General features: G+C 37.9%; 1 protein-coding gene across 1 annotated transcript in view; it reads left to right on the forward strand.

Moving 5' to 3' along the window:
- Nucleotides 1-19,006, forward strand: part of LOC127177872 (F-actin-uncapping protein LRRC16A) — a 426,319-nt gene that overhangs the window by 241,183 nt on the left and 166,130 nt on the right. The window contains exons 17-20 of the mRNA XM_051130392.1: nt 2,155-2,224; nt 2,384-2,465; nt 7,101-7,200; nt 7,400-7,454. Of these exons, the coding sequence (XP_050986349.1) occupies nt 2,155-2,224; nt 2,384-2,465; nt 7,101-7,200; nt 7,400-7,454 (307 nt within the window). The remainder of the gene's footprint in view (nt 1-2,154; nt 2,225-2,383; nt 2,466-7,100; nt 7,201-7,399; nt 7,455-19,006) is intronic.

Below are 19,006 nucleotides of genomic sequence, written 5' to 3' on the forward strand. Positions count from 1 at the left end.
TAGAGAATTGGTCCTTAAAATAAAGTTTTACCATGTTTTCTATAAGCTGTTTAGAATTAGACCTATTGGTGATATGCGAATTAAAAACTCTTTGTAACTAATCGGTCAAACGTGTTTGCAGAAAGGTCTGAATTTGTTCACAATTCTGTTTAATTGTTTACAGCGGTTTCTCATACCACAATGGTAACAGAATATTTTATAAGTACAGAAGCAAAGCGAGTACTGGATGATGTTAATATTTACCTACAATTGTTGGAAATAACACTTGCAAATGTCTTCTATTGTTTGTCAATGATAAAGCATCTCTTTATTGTGCATGGAACTGATGAACAACTCTGCTGGTAAAGATGATTTAGGGGAGACCGGGGAGTGTTGTAACACGAGGTTAGTTGTAACACTTGTCAGTTTGAGCTGTGGTGATGTCATCAATATCATATACTCCATTCACATTTTTAATGTTACAGGAGTAGTGTCATGTGAATGTGAGCAACTTTGCAGATTTTGTGACCAAAAAATCTTCTTATTGGATAAAAACACTGTCTGCCTCAAATAAGCACATACATTTTTTTGTGCACGTTTAGAATTTATGTGCATCTTTACATTTCCATCCAGCATTTTTTTATGTGATATTCCAAAATTCACATAAAAATAGGTAGATGGCAACACAGCTAGTGACTGAATACAGTACATACACACACACTCAACAAACACACACATAGCAACTGTTTTTGTGCTAAATGTAAATGAATACAGTATAATGGTTTAGTCATTTTAAATGGTTCACTTTATTAAAAAAAAATATTATTCTTTGTTCTTCAATCAAGTTTTTGCATAAATTGGAAGTGTGGGTCTTTTTTCAGCAAATTACTTCACACTGTTACATCTATCCCCAGCCGGTGTTACAACTCACCCCGGTAGTGGGGTAGGTTGTAACAACGTAACTCTTTGTATTTGACATTAACTCACATAATCTGTGATTATGAAGTACACATCCAAGTGAGTTCTATTTGTAGTAGACAAGTGTGGCTACTATATATCAACGTTTGAGAGATCTAGCACACACAACCACTGAGTTACTGATGCTCAAACAAAAAGTGTTTCTTTCATCCCCGGTCTCCCCTATAGCTATTTATAGACCCTTTTACTGTTAATAAATATTGTGACATTTTTCTGTGTGCGGAGCTTATGTGGAGGCAGAAAGATTATAAGCTATGAAGTTTGTTATCTTGTTTTTTTTTTAACAATGACTGGAGAAAATCCGATGTTACCTGCATATGTAAGGTCACTCACTGTCCAGGACCGTAATTGTTATTTGAGTAAGTTAACTTTAACAGACAAAACCAGATTGGTCAACCCGTACATGCTCACTCAAAGGATGGACAATTTATTACCTCCGGTTGAGTGACTCACATCTATAGAGAAATCTAACGTGTCATCTAGTCATGAAGATGTATATATATTTCACTTTCAGCAGACAACTATTTTTACAGCTACATGAGAGTTAACTGGGCCAAAATACAAAAAAAGTTAAACATTTAATGTGATGGATATATTATTTGAAGATGTGTGTATCATGTAATGGCCAAACTTATTTTAAAGTATATACTGCCTGTAAATGATGTAAGTTTACAGTGACATATCAGTACATTTCAGTGAGCATTTTTGACGATCATTTCTGTCCAGTCTACTCCTTTTATTGCTTTTAACCAAAGCTGTCATCTGTTTTTTGTCTGGCATTGGCAGCAGGTATGCAGTTAAAATTTCTAATTGGAGCTTGTACTATGTCTATTCTGGCACCCAACATCACAACAAGATGATATTTAAAGCTTCTTATGTAGCCGAATCTGTGCTGGTTTGAATTGGCCGCCTCCAGTTTTCCCTTTATTTTGCCTCCAGCTAACGCCATGACGTAATTGTGACGTCGGTACTAAAAGGGTCTATAATCAGGATTGAAAAGGACCATTAAAATATGAGCACACTATTGATGGTGGACCTCTGCCCCAGTACTGATGATGAAACTTAGAAACGCCCCTGGTTAAGCCTGCTTGTCTTAAGAACTAGGAAGTGCAGTTCATTGTCATTTTTTCTATAAGTTGTCCAATATTGCTCTTGATAAGTCTGTTATAAATACAATAAAGCTGCTATGTCTCACAGAGCTCTTCTACTGGGTCTGGCAAGTAATCCCAATGTTAAAGACGTCTCTCTGGATCTCAGCTGTTGTGAGGTAATGTACTGTAGACTTGCCTATTTATTATGATTGATTAGATTATAATTTACACTTTCATGATACCATGTTGTATGTAAAATAAATTATGACATGCTCCTAAAAATGGTCTGAAGGAACTTATGTTTTTGAAAGTCTTATTTTTCTGCTGGCTTTCAGCTGCGTTCTGGAGGTTCCCAGATCCTAGAGGGCTGCATTGCTGAAATTCCCAACATCTCTTATCTGGACATCTCTGATAATGGTCAGTGAACCAATTGGAATTCTGAGCCATGTGTTGAATCTATGCTTCTCATCAAAGTGCTTGATTACATTTTCACATTTTATTTATGAACATATTTTAATATTTGTATATTGTGCAATAAAAATACTTTCATATGTAACCTCTAAAGCACTCCTATGCACAGCTCCTTCAGACAAAGAAAAGGATGAGGTGTGCTGGAGACATTCCCCATACCTAGTATTGCAGCTATTACAGCTCAGTTTTGTTTTTAATATCAAAGTGGTTAAATTTCTTTTAGTTTCTTTAAGTTAATTTAGAAAAAAAAAATGTTTGGAGCATTTTTTGTTTGTTAAATTCAAGTTTTCGTTTTTTAAAGTAGCCGGCAGTGAGTTGACCACATGTTTGATGAATGTAGCCTCCCCAAATCAACACTTGACTTGCCTACAATAAAAACCTATAGATATAAAACGGTCAAAGCATATCACAACATGACATTTCACAATTTCATAGTCATTACTGTTGCTGGTGCTTTGCGGCAAGCTTTATGTCTGCGCTTGAACGCGGAATAGGCTATCTATCTATTAAAGGCTCATAATGGTTTAGTATTTAAGTAATTTGCCAACTAGAAAAATATTTACTCTGGGCAACTCCAGTTTTAATCCAGTCCTCCTTTCTTCTATAACCTTTCCAGCTTCAATCACCATAACTAATTGATGTATAAAATATAAAAAGGAGAAGCCTAAAAAAGGCCCAATGCCCGGCCCACCTGTGAGCTATGGGGTGAAAATTGTCCCAAAGCCTGGCCCTGGAGGCGTAAAAAAGCTTCGAGTTTAATTTAACTTGAAACTGTGACAAATATATTACGATTGTACAATAGAATGTACTTCTCAAAGTAGCAGTAATAGTATATTATAATAACAGTAACAATAATAATAATAATAATAATACAATTATTAAAACTATCTTTAACTCTCTATGGTATGCAATATGATATCAATAAGGGGAAAAAAGTGACTAAACCAGACTTTCAAAACCACCAAAAATCCCATAGACTTACATTGACGGAATGTTCAAATGAGCCAACACTCTTCAAACTCCAACTGACAAAATTCAAATCTAAACTCCCAGAATCCCTTGAGGCTCAATCAAGCTTCCCTTCTATGTACTATTTCTAATCCATTTAGACTCAAGCTTCCACTCTAATATTTCTAATCTATCTAGCTATGTAAATCATGCTAGTAACATGCTAATCATGTTGGAAACATGCTAACAAAATTCTAGTAACATGCTAATCATGCTAACAACATGCTAATCATGTTAGCAACATGCTGACAACATGCTAATCAGCTTGCAGCATGGTGGTAACTTCATAATCATGTTAGCAACATGCTAGTAACATGCTAATCATGCTAGCAACATGCTAGTAACATGCTAATCATGAAAGAAAAATGCTAACAACATGCTAATAACATGTTAATCATGCTAACAACATGTTAGTAACTTGGTAATAATGCTAGCAACGTGCTAGTTACATGCTAATCATACTAGAAACATGCTAACAACATGTTAGTAACTTGTTAATCATGTTAGAAACATGCTAGCAACATGCTAGTAACATGCAAATCATACTAACATGATGCTAATAACTTGCTAATCGTGCCAGAAACATGTGAGCAACTTGCTAATCATGCCAGAAACATGCTAGCGACATGCTAATCATGCTAGAAACATGCTAGCAACTTTGCTAATCATGCTAGAAAAATGCTAGCAACTTGCTAATCATGCCAGAAACATGTTAGCGACATGCAAATCATGCTAGAAACATGCTAGCGACATGCTAATCATGCTAGAAACATGCTAGCGACATGCTAATCATGCTAGAAACATGCTAGCGACATGCTAATCATGCTAGAAACATGCTAGCAAATTGCTAATCATGCTAGAAACATGTTAGCAACTTGTTAATTATTCTAGAAACATGCTAGCAACTTGCTAATCATGCCAGAAACATGCTAGCAACTTTGCTAATCATGCCAGAAACATGCTAGCGACATGCTAATCATGCCAGAAACATTCTAGCGACATGCTAATCATGTTAGAAACATGCTAGTAACATGTTAATCATGATAGAAAAATGCTAGCAACATGCTAGTAATATGCTAATCATGCTAGAAACATGTTAACAACAAGCTAGTAACATGTTAGCCATGTTAGAAACATGCTAGTAACATGCTAATTATGTGTGAAACATGCTATCAACATGCTAATCAGGCTAGAAACATGCTAATAACTTGCTAATCATGCTAACAACATTCTAGTAACTTGCTAATTATGATAACAACATGCTAATCATGCTAACAACATTGTAATCAGCCTATAAAAATACAAGCAATAAGTTAATCATGCTAAAACATGTTAACAACATGTTAAATCATGTAAGCAATGTGTTAAATCATGCTAGCTGCTTCCATACTTTTACAACTGCTTCAAACTCTCAGGCTAGGCTTTCTCAAGCCAACTTAAAGTTTGTTCTCAAACTTTACTCATCTAGTTGATATTTGACTTCTTCACTGAGATAGGATTGATCAATTTAAATGGGTGTCTCATTTTATTTAAAAAAAAATAATAAAAAAAATAGAGCAGGAGTTTTCAAACTGGGGTCCATGGACCCTTGGGGGTCCGTGAAGCTAAGCCAGGGGGTCTGCAAAATAATTTGCCGACCTGTTTACCGTATTTTCTGGACTACAACTCACGTTTTTTATCTTCTGAAATGCACTATGATTTATATTCCAAAGTGACATATATATCGCATTTAATGTCAAAGAAGCAAAAGTAAAACATAAACACTTAAAAGTGGGCACTTTCTCATGCTGTGTGACAAGTAAACAGTATTGCTGAGTTTTTCTTCATTTCAGGAAGAGGTTCACAGAGAAGGAGACGGCAAGCACATTTTGTTTGTTTTCTAGCTTTATTTTACAAAAGTACAGTGTTTCACTGTTATTTTGAAGATACACAAATAAAAATAGATTGTTCTGAATGATGTCTTGCTCTTATCTGATGGATATCACATCTTTCCACTGATATAAGGAATCCAAGTGTTTATTATATTTATATATATATATATATATATATATATATATATATATATATATATATATATATATATATATATATATATATATTTATTTATTTATTTATAAATAATATTTAGAAATAATATGTAATATATTTGACACTATAATTTATTTTTATTTTATACATATGTATTTATTTTTGTTCTGTTTTGAATGTTACTAAAAGTAAACGATTTGGAGTAAGGGGAAGTAAAACGCATGCTTATAGTGTGTGTATAATGATTAAGTTTCTTAACATTCGTTTTATTTATCAGTATTTACATTATTTCTGTAAGTAATAATACAGTGAAAACTGGTATAAAATATAATTGGAATAAAATATGGTACATTTAATTTTATTATGCTGTAGTATTAAATATATTAAATATATTAAATATATACAATGGAGACCATTTGCACCAATAAACAATCATATTCATTACCCCCACCCACATTAAACTGTTATAATTATGAGGTGGTCCTTGGAAAGTCCTCTCCCCTGTAAGGTCCAAAAAGTTTGAAAACCCCTGGTTTAGACTGGTGCGGCAAACTTACCACACATTTTACAAGAGTAGTCAGCGGTGCTCGGGATCTGCGAATCATTCGCCATCGAACTATCAGTAATCTCTCTTTACTCTGTTTATGTGGGAAGTGCAATTGTATGTACTGTGTTGTAACAGTGTATGTATGTACTGTAATGTAACAACTCTATAGTGTTGTGATACGTCATATTCACGTAGCAGCAGTGGTGATGATAGAACGCTTGAGAGAGGAGAAATTAATCTACATATAAAATATTGGTCACTTTCTAAATAATAGAAGTATAGTACATCTACTAACAACTATATATACATATATATATATATATATATATAGATGGATGGATAGATAGGTAGATAGATAGGTAGATATATATATATATATATATATAGATAGATAGATAGATAGATATAGATATATAAATAAATAGACTTCATAGCAGGTAGAAGCATAGAGGTCCATAGCACACATTTGGAATACATAATAGTGAGACACAACTGCTTTTTTGTTGTTGTTGTTTTTGTCATGTTTGTTGTTTGTTTTTACCCCCATGTCATTCCAAACCTGTGAAAGCTTTGTTCAACTTTGGAACACAATTTGGGGTGGAGTAACCCTTTCACTTCGGATTTTGGTTGCACAACTTAAAAACAAGAAAATATCAAGAAGCAGTTGATGTCAGTATTGGACATCAAATTAACATTGGCATTAGATGTTAAACTGACATTGAATTTTGGTCACACTACATCACAATCGAAATTTAACCAAACATCAATGTGTTATGACATAGTGTACCCACTGGGTCAGTAAATGCATTTATTTACAATATTAATAAAATACATCAAAAGATAAAATATGTTAATATTTGAGGATTTCAGAATGTGGTCAACTACTACAACTGTTACCTGCTTGTTAACATATGTTAGGCTAAAACTACCTTGGTTAAAGACACTGTTTGATGTTTATAGATTTATAATGAACTGAAAAGCATATTGTCCTTGTATAGGTCTGGATGCTGATATGGCAACTCTGTTAGTATGGCTGACCAGGAACCACTCTATAAGACATCTTTCACTGGGAAAGAATTTCAACAACATCAAATCAAAGTAAGTGACAAAGTGCAACACGTTACAATGTATATACATAAGAAACTCCTTTACACCATATTTACAAATCACATATTTACATTAGTTATAGTAGTTTAGTATAGTTTAGTTTAGTATAGAAGTTAGTTATGGTTTCAGACTTCAGGTTTAAAATTTTCAACATTTTGTTTTTGTTTTTGTTTGTCCTTTTGAAACATAGAAATCTGACTCCTGTCTTGGACAACCTGGTATATATGATTCAAGAGGAGGAATCGGTAAGAATAGAAAGCTTTGTTTTTGTTAGAATTTTAGTGGACCTCAAAGTATGTCAGACCAAAATGTTCCAATGTTTTTGACATGCCATTAAAAGCATGATGTGAGACCCAATGCTAGTTAGTCCCCCTCTGTAAATTTGTGAACGCTATTCTGGAAACTTTGGGGTGTGATCGTGAGGCCCTGTGTGGTATTTTTACAGTCCATGCAAAGTTTATCTTAGCCTCATATGCTTAGCCCATGAACTGCTGGATGAATGAATAATACGGGGGGGTAGCGATGAGGTGGGGGATTAGCCTAACTTTAGTGATGTAGCACAAAGAGCTGCTTCAACGAGACACGGTGCAGCGGGTATAAACACAAGCATTGAGTGGGTGCGCAGATGTGTGTGTGGCAAGAGATTTATTCATAATACAGTGTAGAGAGCTTCTCAGGCAGGCAAGTGCAGCTCCTATCTCTTTGAATGGGGAAACATCAAATTTTTCCAAAACAAATTTGCAATTAAATTTCATATTTAACAGCGACAACAGCATTTAAAAAATTATGTTTCAGGATAAATCAGCCAGTGCGCATGCGCAGTACTGAGCACACGTCTCAGAACACTGACTGTTTCTATAGCAACTGGGACTTTTAGTCAGCTGCAGTGACACGCTAATTTTACTGATCAACGATTGGCTCTTTTATTAAAAAGGTGGGCCTTCGTGTTGCATCTTTCCCCATTCTAAATTTTACGAGTGACAAGTCTTGGGTGTTCTATAGTCTTTGATATATTATTGCTTGAATAAATGTTTAAAAATAGCACTAGAAATGTTATAGCCTAATCAAGGAAATTAAACATAGACTTATGAATTTGAAAAGACAAAAAATGAAATGTCTAATAATTCCAAAAAGAAAGAGAAGCATTAGATTAAAATATATTCAAGACCATAAGCACAAACTAAGACAAGTAAAACAAACCTTAACGTTTTAATAGGTAAAACAGGTTTCAAATAAAAGCACCAGTGCTGTGTCCACAGTGTTGTATTCGGTGGGGCGGGAGCGGATGCTGATTTGCAGGGAGGTTGGGACATTCGCTTTTAGTGCTATCAGGCTAAAGTTAACATTTTCCAAGATCTCCTATGCACCTTTAATAAAACACCTAATAGAATGTTAAGAATATGACATAAAAGATGACATACAATTACAAAGTCTAGAAAAAAACTTTGCCTCTATACAGGTAAAAAACAGCACCTGTAAATCAATTTTAGGGTTTAAAGGGGCAAAATATCTCTTAATGAAAATGGGGTGACTGCAGTCTAAATGGGGGTACTCAGAAGAATGTTAAATGCCCCAGGGAGTACACCACTGTAAAAAGTTTGAGAACCACTGAAATGTTTTTTGTGGTTGATAGTATCAAAGGCAGCACTTGAAATAGCAGGCAACATTGTAGAGAAGCAAACAGACATTGCACAGCAGAGAAACATAAAACATAAAATTACCTCAGGAATTCAGTGCTAGTTTGGACAACATTGTCTGGCGTCCTTTGAATTTGCAGTAAAAAAGAGTATGTATTGTTTTTATTCCACTACCTTAGAGATCTGGGCCTGTATTCACAAAACATTTTATCCTACCACCAAGAATTTGCCTAAATAGCGGTAAAAGTTTTTAGCTAAGAGTTTTCTCTAAAAACCTATTCACAAAGCTGCTGAGACAAACTTTTACTAAGCAATAGAGAGAAGTCTTAAGCTAAGATTAAGGGTGGGGTTGACCTTGTTGCCATAGATGATGTCAGCATTCATACATGCATACTAACTATGCACACACTGTGATTGGCTGATAGAGGAGGGATCTCTGTCAGAGATTTATTCTTATTAAAAAAAAAGAGATTTTAAAAGATTTTAAGATTTTAAAATGCAGGCTAAGTGTCACTGAAGTATATGTTCAGCTAATTGTCAGCCTCTTACATGTGTGCTTCTCATAAACAATTAGTGGATATGCATATAAACAGCCTTTTAATTAACAGAGTAGAATAATCATAGCTGAGAGTAATACATGCAAATGTAAAAGAGATCCAAATTGGATTAAAGAACAGCTGTTACTTCTTGCCCAACTTGTTAGTGAAAACGGGGATATAATCAAAGAAATATTTGGAGTTGGGATAACCTCCAAAACCAAAAAAGATGCATGGGAAAACATATGTGTTCAAATAAATGCAGCGTGTTTCTAAAATGTTTACGTTCAAGGCTTATTGCCGGAAATAGCCATTTTAGACCTTCTGTAATAAACAATTGAAACCATTACAGAATTTGTAATGGTTTTAATAATTATAATGGGAATTTTACTGGTTTTAATGGTAAATGTAATAGTGCCTGTTATTATTTTTTAATGGTTTTAATGGTCACAAGTTGATGGTTTGTAATGTTTCTAATGGTATTTGGAAACCATTAGAATTTCTGTGATAGTTTGTATTATTTTTTTCAGCAGGGAGGATAGTTTGTGATTTGGTCTTAGTGACTTAGAGTCCTCTTCACTATTCCTAATGTTTTACAGATTTAGGAGCTAGTTGTAGCACTAAAATGCTTTGTGAAATACTCTTAGAGCAAAAATTTAGGAGTCCTAAATTAAGGATTGACACACCCATTATTTTTAAGATTTTCTCCTAAATCTGCAAGTTATGAGCTACTTTTAGCCTTAAGATGTTTTGTAAATACGGGCCCAGTTTACTCTAGATCAGGGGTGCTCAACCCTGGTCCTGGAGATCGACTTTCCTGCAGAGTTCAGCTCCAACCCTGACCAAACAAACCTGAACCAGCTTATTAGGATCTCAAGGAGCACTTGATAATTACAGACAGGTGTGTTTGATTAGGGTTGGAACTAAACTCTGCAGGAAAGTCGATCTCCAGGACCAGGATTGAGCACCCCTGCTCTAGATTCACTGTTTAGATGCGCTCGAAACATGCATGCTGAAGACATCTACTGGTTAAAGTCATGTAAATGCAACAAAACCAGACAATTATCATTTACTGGTGTGGACCCAAATATAGTTATCATTGTATATATAGTTACAGTTATCGTTATCGTTCTTGGTATGAACGTGCCTTAACACAGTACGCAACCCCACAAAGTGTGACAACCCCAGATCACAAAGATTTTTTTTACGAGCATTACAATGGGTTTTGTTGAGGCATTTTAATGACTACCTCAGAAAACTGAAAGAAGAGTTTGTAAGTTACCTTTAGAACTTCATTTCAACCAAGGTTATGTCAGCAATATCAAATGTACGTCCTCCAAACGACCTCTGAGGGAGCTGCTTATTCAAAAGGGACAGTTCGAGTATTTATCTTGTTGTTTTTCCGCCAATTTTTTATCAGTGTATATTCTGACGGTCATCTTTATGGATTATAAGGAATTGGATTTAAGGATTTATTTGGAAAATACTATAGAACCGAGTGCATTTTGAATCTTCAGAGTGCCGCAAAACTAACACTGGCATACATAAAACTACAAAATATGATGCTTAAACTATATGTACACTCTTCTTAGACAACACAGGTAATTTTACACATATTAAACCAATAAATACAAATATTTACTAACCAAAGTTGTATTTTGAGAAAATTTCCAAACTCTGTGGAGAAGCTCAGCAACATGTCTGACAAACGTCTTCTGTCTGCATCCTCTTCACGAGATCTTGCGATAAGTGATGTTGAGAACATGAGAGAACGTGATTTTGTCATTGAATTGATTCAACACATATTTTTAAGTACAAATTCTCTAGTTCAGTCAACTTACAAACTAGCTGAGACAGTGAAAAAGTAAAATATTTAGTTGAATGATCAAATTCAGGAACTGCAAGTTGTGTCAACATAAAAAAAATTAATTGAAACAACTAAACTGTGAAATATTATTTTTACAGTGAATTAGCTGTAAACTGAGCATCTTCGATTCTTCTAGTACTCTGCATAAATGCCTAGTTCTTCCATGAAACTCTAGATGGTGCAGGCTCACAGGTGTTAACGTAACTGATGATATTCACAGCCTTATACCACTTGGCACAAGCTGATTGATTCACGTCGCGTACGCAGCCAATGAGTTTGAACCTTTACCTTTAAATGGCTGCTTGGCATTCACTTGAGCCTTTCGCAGCAGTGCGCTTTGAGTTCCTCTGAAACTCAACTAGATAAGTAAACATTGTCACTCATATTTTAGTGGTTTATTGTGTTAGTCAGCTTACATTTCTAAAACTATAAATCATACAGTCGTAAAACTATGCACAGGTTTTTTCGCGAGAGAAGTAACGTTAATTACTAAGCATGTCGTGTTCATACAACAGCAGCAGCGGCGGCTTATAGTTCATGCTCGTGAAAATACATCGCCTAGTGAAACAGTAAAGTGAAGGTGATTACCCTATTTGCCCGAAACATTTTATGTTTTAATATTATCTTGGGCATTCTCATCTATTTAAGTGCGAACGGGCTGATTTCAGAAGATGCACGCAACAGTGGGATTGGCTGCAGTGGCATTCACAGTCTGTTTATAGTTTAAGTCAAGGCGAACCTGTGTTATGGTATTCCTTAAACGTCTTATTGTCATCAGGCTGCTACTTAAACCAGAACTACTTAAATGAGCAAAATAAATAATATACTTACTTTTATTATACATGTACTCGTGGCGCATTGCAATCCACTTCAGAAGGGAGCGCTTACTCTTAAAGGGGCCACATCTCTATTTCACTCGTTACATTTGGTTCAGTCATAGTGCAGTTTTTATTGTGAAAGTCATGTTTAGTGGTAGTTTAAAGATAATGAATCAGTAATGTGTTTAAAATATAAGGATACTATTACCAGTAATAAATTGGTTAGTAGCCCTTTTACAATGCAGCATAATAGTAGGGCACTTTTAAACTTGGAATTTTCTTATTTGTTTATTCAGCTGGGCTCACAGCAATTCTAGTACTTTCATAGAGTGTAGCAGCAGTATCCATAGAAATTCAGACTGTGTTATTAGAAAATTAGTAATAGCTGCATGCATAGCAATTAAATGATTTATTAGTAGCAGCAGCAGGTAAACCATAGTTGAAGTTCAATGGCTAAACATGGATGTTACGTGAACTCTTCAAGTGAGTAGGAATTATTCGCATTTTGTTTATTTATAATGGGGCTATAGCAATCATAAGTACTTGTACAGCTGTAGCAGCAGTATGCATAGCTATTCAGATGCAATGTTAGAAATAGCAGTAGCATGCTTAGCAAGCCAAATTATTATCGATAATATAGCAGCGGCAGCAGGAAGTGCTTTAGTCACAAAATGTTTGTTTAACGTATGGGGTAAGTAACTCTTTAATGTGAAATAGGCATTTTATTACTTTTCTTTATTTAACAGGGAAATAGGCTTTATTTTGATTGTTTGCTGTTTAGTAAAGAGGCTTATAGCAATTCTAAGTACTTTGTGCAGCTGTAGCAGCAGTATGCTTAGCGATTTTTATAGCAGCAGCATGCATAGCAGATTCAGATGCAGTGTTAGAAATAATATTAGCAGCAGCATGCTTGGCAAACGGGCCTTATAGCTATTCTTAGTACTTGTGTATAGCTGTTTAGTTCGCAGTGTTGGCTAATTTTAATAGTGGCAGCATGCAGAGCAGTTTCAGATGCAATGTTAAATAACCTTAGCAGTGGCATGCTTAGCATCATTGTTTCAAATATAGCAGTGACAGCATATAGTACTTTTAGTTGCAAAAAAATTCCAGTGAATCGCATGGAGTAAGTAATGTGAAATAGGTATTTTATTACTTTTTATATTTAACAGGGCTACAGTACTTTTGCAAACTCTTCAAAGTGAAATGGGCATTATTGATTGCATTTGCTTGTTTAATAAAGAGGCTTATAGCAATTCTAAGTACTTTCGTGCAGTTGTGTTAGCAGTATGTTTAGCTATTTATAGTGTTCTTTGTCGGTTTGATTACGTCGTTAATTGATCTTTACCATACATCTCTGCCATATGTACATCAGCTTGACATAGTCACCACTAGTAAGCTACTACTAAATATATTGTAAAAGTTTAAATTGCTGTAAAGTTGCTTTGCAACCATATGTGTGTGTCGTGAAAAGCGCTTCACAAATAAATTTGAATTGAATTAAATATTTAGATCACATTTAGTGAATTTTAAAAGTAGCAGCATGTATAACAAATTCAGATGTGATGTAACAAATAATATTAACAGCGTCTGCATAGCAAACTAATTATTTCCAATTTAGCAGCGGCAGTAGGAGGTACCTTAGTTGGTTGAAATTTGATAACACATGGATAGTAAGCAGGTGAATAGGCATTTTATTACTTTTGCTTATTTACCAAGGCTTACAGCAGATTTGTGAAATCTCCAAAGCGAAATAAGTATTATTAGCATTAACAGCTCACATTGGCGTCAACACTGTATTAGTGGAAAATAGAACTTGCATAGCTACTTGTATGCCCAATTAACAGAGTTTACAGCAGTTTTATTTTCTTCGTGCAGTAGCTGCAGCCTGCATAGGCATTTAATCATCGAGAATAATACATTTCTCAGCAGCAGCATTTATAGCATTTCAGGTCACAAATTTTATTTGTTCACAATTAATATAAATAGCAGCAGTATGTATAGTTGTAACGTGGGGAGTGAGGCGAGAGGCGAGCGGAACCAAATGCAAGCTTTTATGCTTAGGACGAGACAGAGACATAGTGAAAACAGGCAGGGTCCAAACAATAACAAACAGGTATGTTGGGGTGAGGCACAAGAGTAGTCCGTGAGGCAGGCGTGGGTCGATCCGTGGCGAACGTAATCCGAAGGGGGTGAGGTGAGGGAATAATCCGTGAAACGAGCGAGAGTCCAGAAGGCAGGCGGCGGAGACAGATGAGACGAGATGGCGAGGCGAGAAAGCTAAACATAGGGAACTCAGGAACTTGGGAACTAGGAAACTCAGAAACTAGGGAACTACGTGAAACAAAAATACAATAAACCACAACAATAACCACAATACTCCGTGACTCACGGGGGAAAGTCAGGGGTTTATATAGAGCGCCTGATTGGCCACAGGTGCTGACGCAATCAGCGTGGTGAGTGATGGGAGAAGTAGTCCGGGGTGCAGTGCAACAGTCAGTGTGTTATGACAGGGCGAGAGCGACATCTGGTGGTGAGCGGACCGAAGGTCACCGACCAGATTCATGACACAGCCCCCCACCAAAGAGCGACTTCCAGACGCTCCAACCCTGTCTGGGGGCGAGACAGGGCGAGGGTTGGAGGACCAGGTCCTTGCGGAGGACCAGGCGACTGAGGCAGGACCGGCAGGGCAGGAGCCCACCAGCGTGGAGCAGGCGGCGCAGGAGCCCTCCAGGGCAGAGCAGGAGGCGCAGGGGCCCTCCAGGGCGGAGCAGGAGGCACAGCAGGAGGTGCAGGAGCCCTCCAGTGTGGAGCAGGAGGCGCAGCAGGAGGCGCAGGAGCCCTTTAGGGCAGAGCAGGAGGCACAGGGGCCCTCCAGGGCAGAGCAGGCACCTGGACTGGGACCTGGGGAGAGCAGGGACAGAGGAGGCAGACAGAGCAAGGAGAGAAGCAGAGAGTTCATAGGTGAACGCCGCCTCCTTAGGAGGTTCTACAGCAAATGCTGACACCTCTGGAGGCATTGGCGCAGCTTCTCCGACAGGAGAGGCCTCTGGAGCTGACTCGTGGTCAGACGAGACCTCTGAAGCAGATTTGTGGACAGATGAGGCCTCTGGAGCAGACTTGTGATCAGAAGAGACCTCTGGAGCAGACTTGTGATCAGAAGAGAACTCTGGAACATAGTGTGCAGCCCATATACTCAGAATAGTGACCGCCATCACACTGGCAGACATGACGTGATGGGGCTCTGGGAGGTCGGACGAGACTTGACTCTGGACGATCAGACGAGAAGTAACGAGACTCTGAACAGACAAAGGAGATGTGATGGGGCTCTGGGAGGTCAGACGAGACGTGACTTGACTCTGGGCGGTCAGACGGGACGTGACTTGACTCTGGGCGGTCAGACGGGACGTAACTTGGTTCGTGGAGATCAACTGAGACTTGACTTGGCTCGTGGAGACCAGCTGTGGCTTGACCTGGCTTGTGAAGTTCAGTAGTGACTTGACTAGACTCATGGAGATCAGCTGTGACTTGACTTGGCTCGTGAAGATCAGCGGTGACTTGACTTGGCTCATGAAGATCAGCAATGACTTGACTGGATGCGCAGAGACCAGCTGTGACTTTACTTGACTCAGGAACGACAGCTCTGACTTTGCTTGACTCAGGAACGACAGCTTTGACATTGCTTGACTCAGGAACGACGGCTGTGACTCTGCTTGACTCAGGAACGACTGCTGTTATCTTGCTTGACTCAGGAACAGCAGCTGTAACTTGACTTGACTCAGGAACGACTGTTGTGATCTTGCTTGACTCAGGAACAGCAGCTGTAACTTGACTTGACACTAGAACAACAGCTGTAACTTGACTTGACTTAGGAAGAGCAGCTCTGACTTGACTTGACACAGGAAACACAGCTGTAACTTGACTCGGGAAATACAGCTGTAACTTGACTTGACTCGGAAAACACAGCTGCAACTTGACTTGACTCGGGAAACACAGCTGTAACTTGACTTGACTCGGGAAACACAGCTTTCCTTGGCTCAGGTATGGCAGCAGTGACACGATGGAGCTTTGTTTTTGCCGCCATTTTGTGCACATGCTCTGCTGCCGCCGCCATAGCATGAACACGCTCCGGCACAGCCGCCATTTTGTGAACGGGCTCCGTTGTAGCCGCCATTAGCCCTGTTTCAGTCGGAAAAGTATTCTTGTGGTGTCTGTACCTGAATGTCCATGGGTGAAGCTGCTGGATCCTGTTGTGTCGGAGTATTCTGTAACGTGGGGAGTGAGGCGAGAGGCGAGCGGATCCAAATGCAAGCTTTAATTCTTAGGACGAGACAGAGACATAGTGAAAACAGGCAGGGTCGAAACAGACAGATGAGACGAGATGGCGAGGCGAGAAACCTAAACATAGGGAATTCGGGAACTAGGAAACTAGGGAACTACGCAAAAAAACAATACAATAAACCACAACAATAAACACAATACTCCGTGACTCACAGGGGGGGAAAGTCCGGGGTTTATATAGAGCGCCTGATTGGCCACAGGTGCTGACGCAATCAGCGCGATGAGTGATGGGAGAAGTAGTCCGGGGTGCAGTGCAACAGTCAATGTATTATGACAGGGTGAGAGCGACATCTGGTGGTGAGCGAACCGAAGATCACCGACCAGATTCATGACAATAGTGAAACAATAATATTACAGCATAGTTGTTGCAAAGCAGACACTGCATTAAAATAAAGTATTAAAGGTTTTTTTTTTTTTTTTTTTAAAAAAGAAAACTATTTGCTCAGGCCACCAGAGCCTGAGCCAGGTGGTTGCTGGGGGTTACTTCATCTATCAGCCTACAGCGTAAAGGACTACTTGCACTGAGCCTCGTGACGTACTTCCGTTTTGAAATCGTAGGGCTCAGTTATTTCCGGTTACGTACATTTTCAATGCGGTGTAATCATGTAGTTGACTTAAACGTCTATTAAAATGAGATTTTGCGGGATGATTTCCAATTCACAAATTTTCGGAGACGGGAGAAAACATATTCTGATAATTATTGCGTATAGAATTTTCCAAACTCAACGGAATGTGAAGTTTTAATGCAACATAAACCGATCTGAGAAAGCAGTAACTGGTAATCATACGTGATTGTTCACCACAGGGTGTCAGTGCTCTATAGTGACCTAATCGCGACGCTGCAGTTTGTGAAATCTGATGAATAAGATCATAATGAACCTTTATTTATCTGTATTAAATATGTTAGTCACTATTCTGTGTCATATTCTGTCATCATTTCACTGTATGTAGTCTAATGCCAAAATATGAGTATTCAATCGTCGCACTGTCAGCGTGTTACTGTTAAAAATTATTTTAAGGTTTAACATCGTTAAATAAGGCAGTTACCACACATTCATTCAGCCATTTTAAACAATGGAATAAGCAGTATGGGCTCGGAATAAGAGCACCAACACACACAAACAAATTAGCCATGGTTTTACTACAAATAAAACCAAAAATTGCAATTGAAGTTAAACCATATAACAACAAATTCATCAGGTATGAATTATGATCAGTAAAAGAAAAATGCTGTCCATGAGAATGCGGCTGATTAGTGGGGAAATGTATTTATTTATTATTCAGAATGCACATACCGAAGGGAAATATATTTATAGTAACCTTTCAGCAGGTTGAATATGATTCATTTTAACGCAGAGAATATGATTGTTTTTTTTAAAGAAATGCCAGCCCAAAAATGTAGTAATAATCTGCGTCCTCATGAGAAACTGTCTGTATGTAGGTGCGCTGAACGCTAACCGGAACCTCCCGAGCCCTAACAAGTAGAACGCGGAAGTAGTTGTGCAAGTAGTCCATTCCTGTTTGTTAAAGATACACATAGTGTGCATTTCAAACTAGGTAAGTCTGAGCTGTTGGCTCAGACACACATAGTTATTTAGGTCATTAATTAAATAAACCTAAGGGTACAGCACCCAGGTTCACATTGTTAAGCCACTAGTTAACTTATCTGGGCTTGTCTAGCCCGGAAACACATTAAGTTAGGTCACTAGTTTAAGCTATCTGGTCAAACGATCAGGTACATACAGCAATAGTCCACTAGCGTTAAGCCATTCGGCAAAGCTGGCCCAGGCTCACATAGATAGCAAACACATGGTCTCATGGCTCTTTGGAGCAGCAGCAGTACATATGTCTTCCCTGGTGAAAAACCAGCATATGCTGGTAGGTATGTTTTGATGCTGGAATGCTGGTTAGGTAGGTTTTGATGCTGGTTTCAGCTGGTCCTTTGCTGGTTTATGCTGGTCCTTAGCTGGTTTAAGCTGGTCCTTTGCTGGTTTTTACTGGTCATGTTGCTGGTCAAGGACCAGCATGAACAAGCAAAGGACCAGCATAAACCAGCAAAGGACCAGCTTAAACCAGCATCAAAACCTACCTAACCAGCATCCCAGCATCAAAACATACCTACCAGCATATGCTGGTTTTTTCACCAGGGTTTGCAATAGATCTGCTTATTCTGGGGGGGGTCTTGTCTCTCTATTTTGCCTTATAAGGATGATTACAAGCATTTTATTGTATAGTAGCAGTATGCTTTCATGCTTACAGCAACATTCATATCTTAGCTGTTTCGTATCTCCTTCCAGCTTTGTTGGGGGGGTTATTTTGTATGCTATTGTGCAGCAGCAGTATGTCTTAAATACTCACAGCACTGTATTGCCATATGCTTTGGCAGTAAGCAAGTTCCTGTACTTGCTTGCAGCAGCAGCAGCAATAATCTACAACTACAACAATAACCAACAGCAGCATAAATTCAGCAGCAGCGTAGCAGATCTATTCTGCCAAGACCAAATACATTAACATTGTCATATAGATTACCATAATAAAATCTTCCCGAGAGTTGTCATGGAAGAAATGCCTAGTTCTTCCATGAAACCCAACATGGCGGAG

This window comes from Labeo rohita, chromosome 16 (genome assembly GCF_022985175.1).
Source record: "Labeo rohita strain BAU-BD-2019 chromosome 16, IGBB_LRoh.1.0, whole genome shotgun sequence".
In the NCBI taxonomy this organism is placed as follows: Eukaryota; Metazoa; Chordata; class Actinopteri; order Cypriniformes; family Cyprinidae; genus Labeo; species Labeo rohita.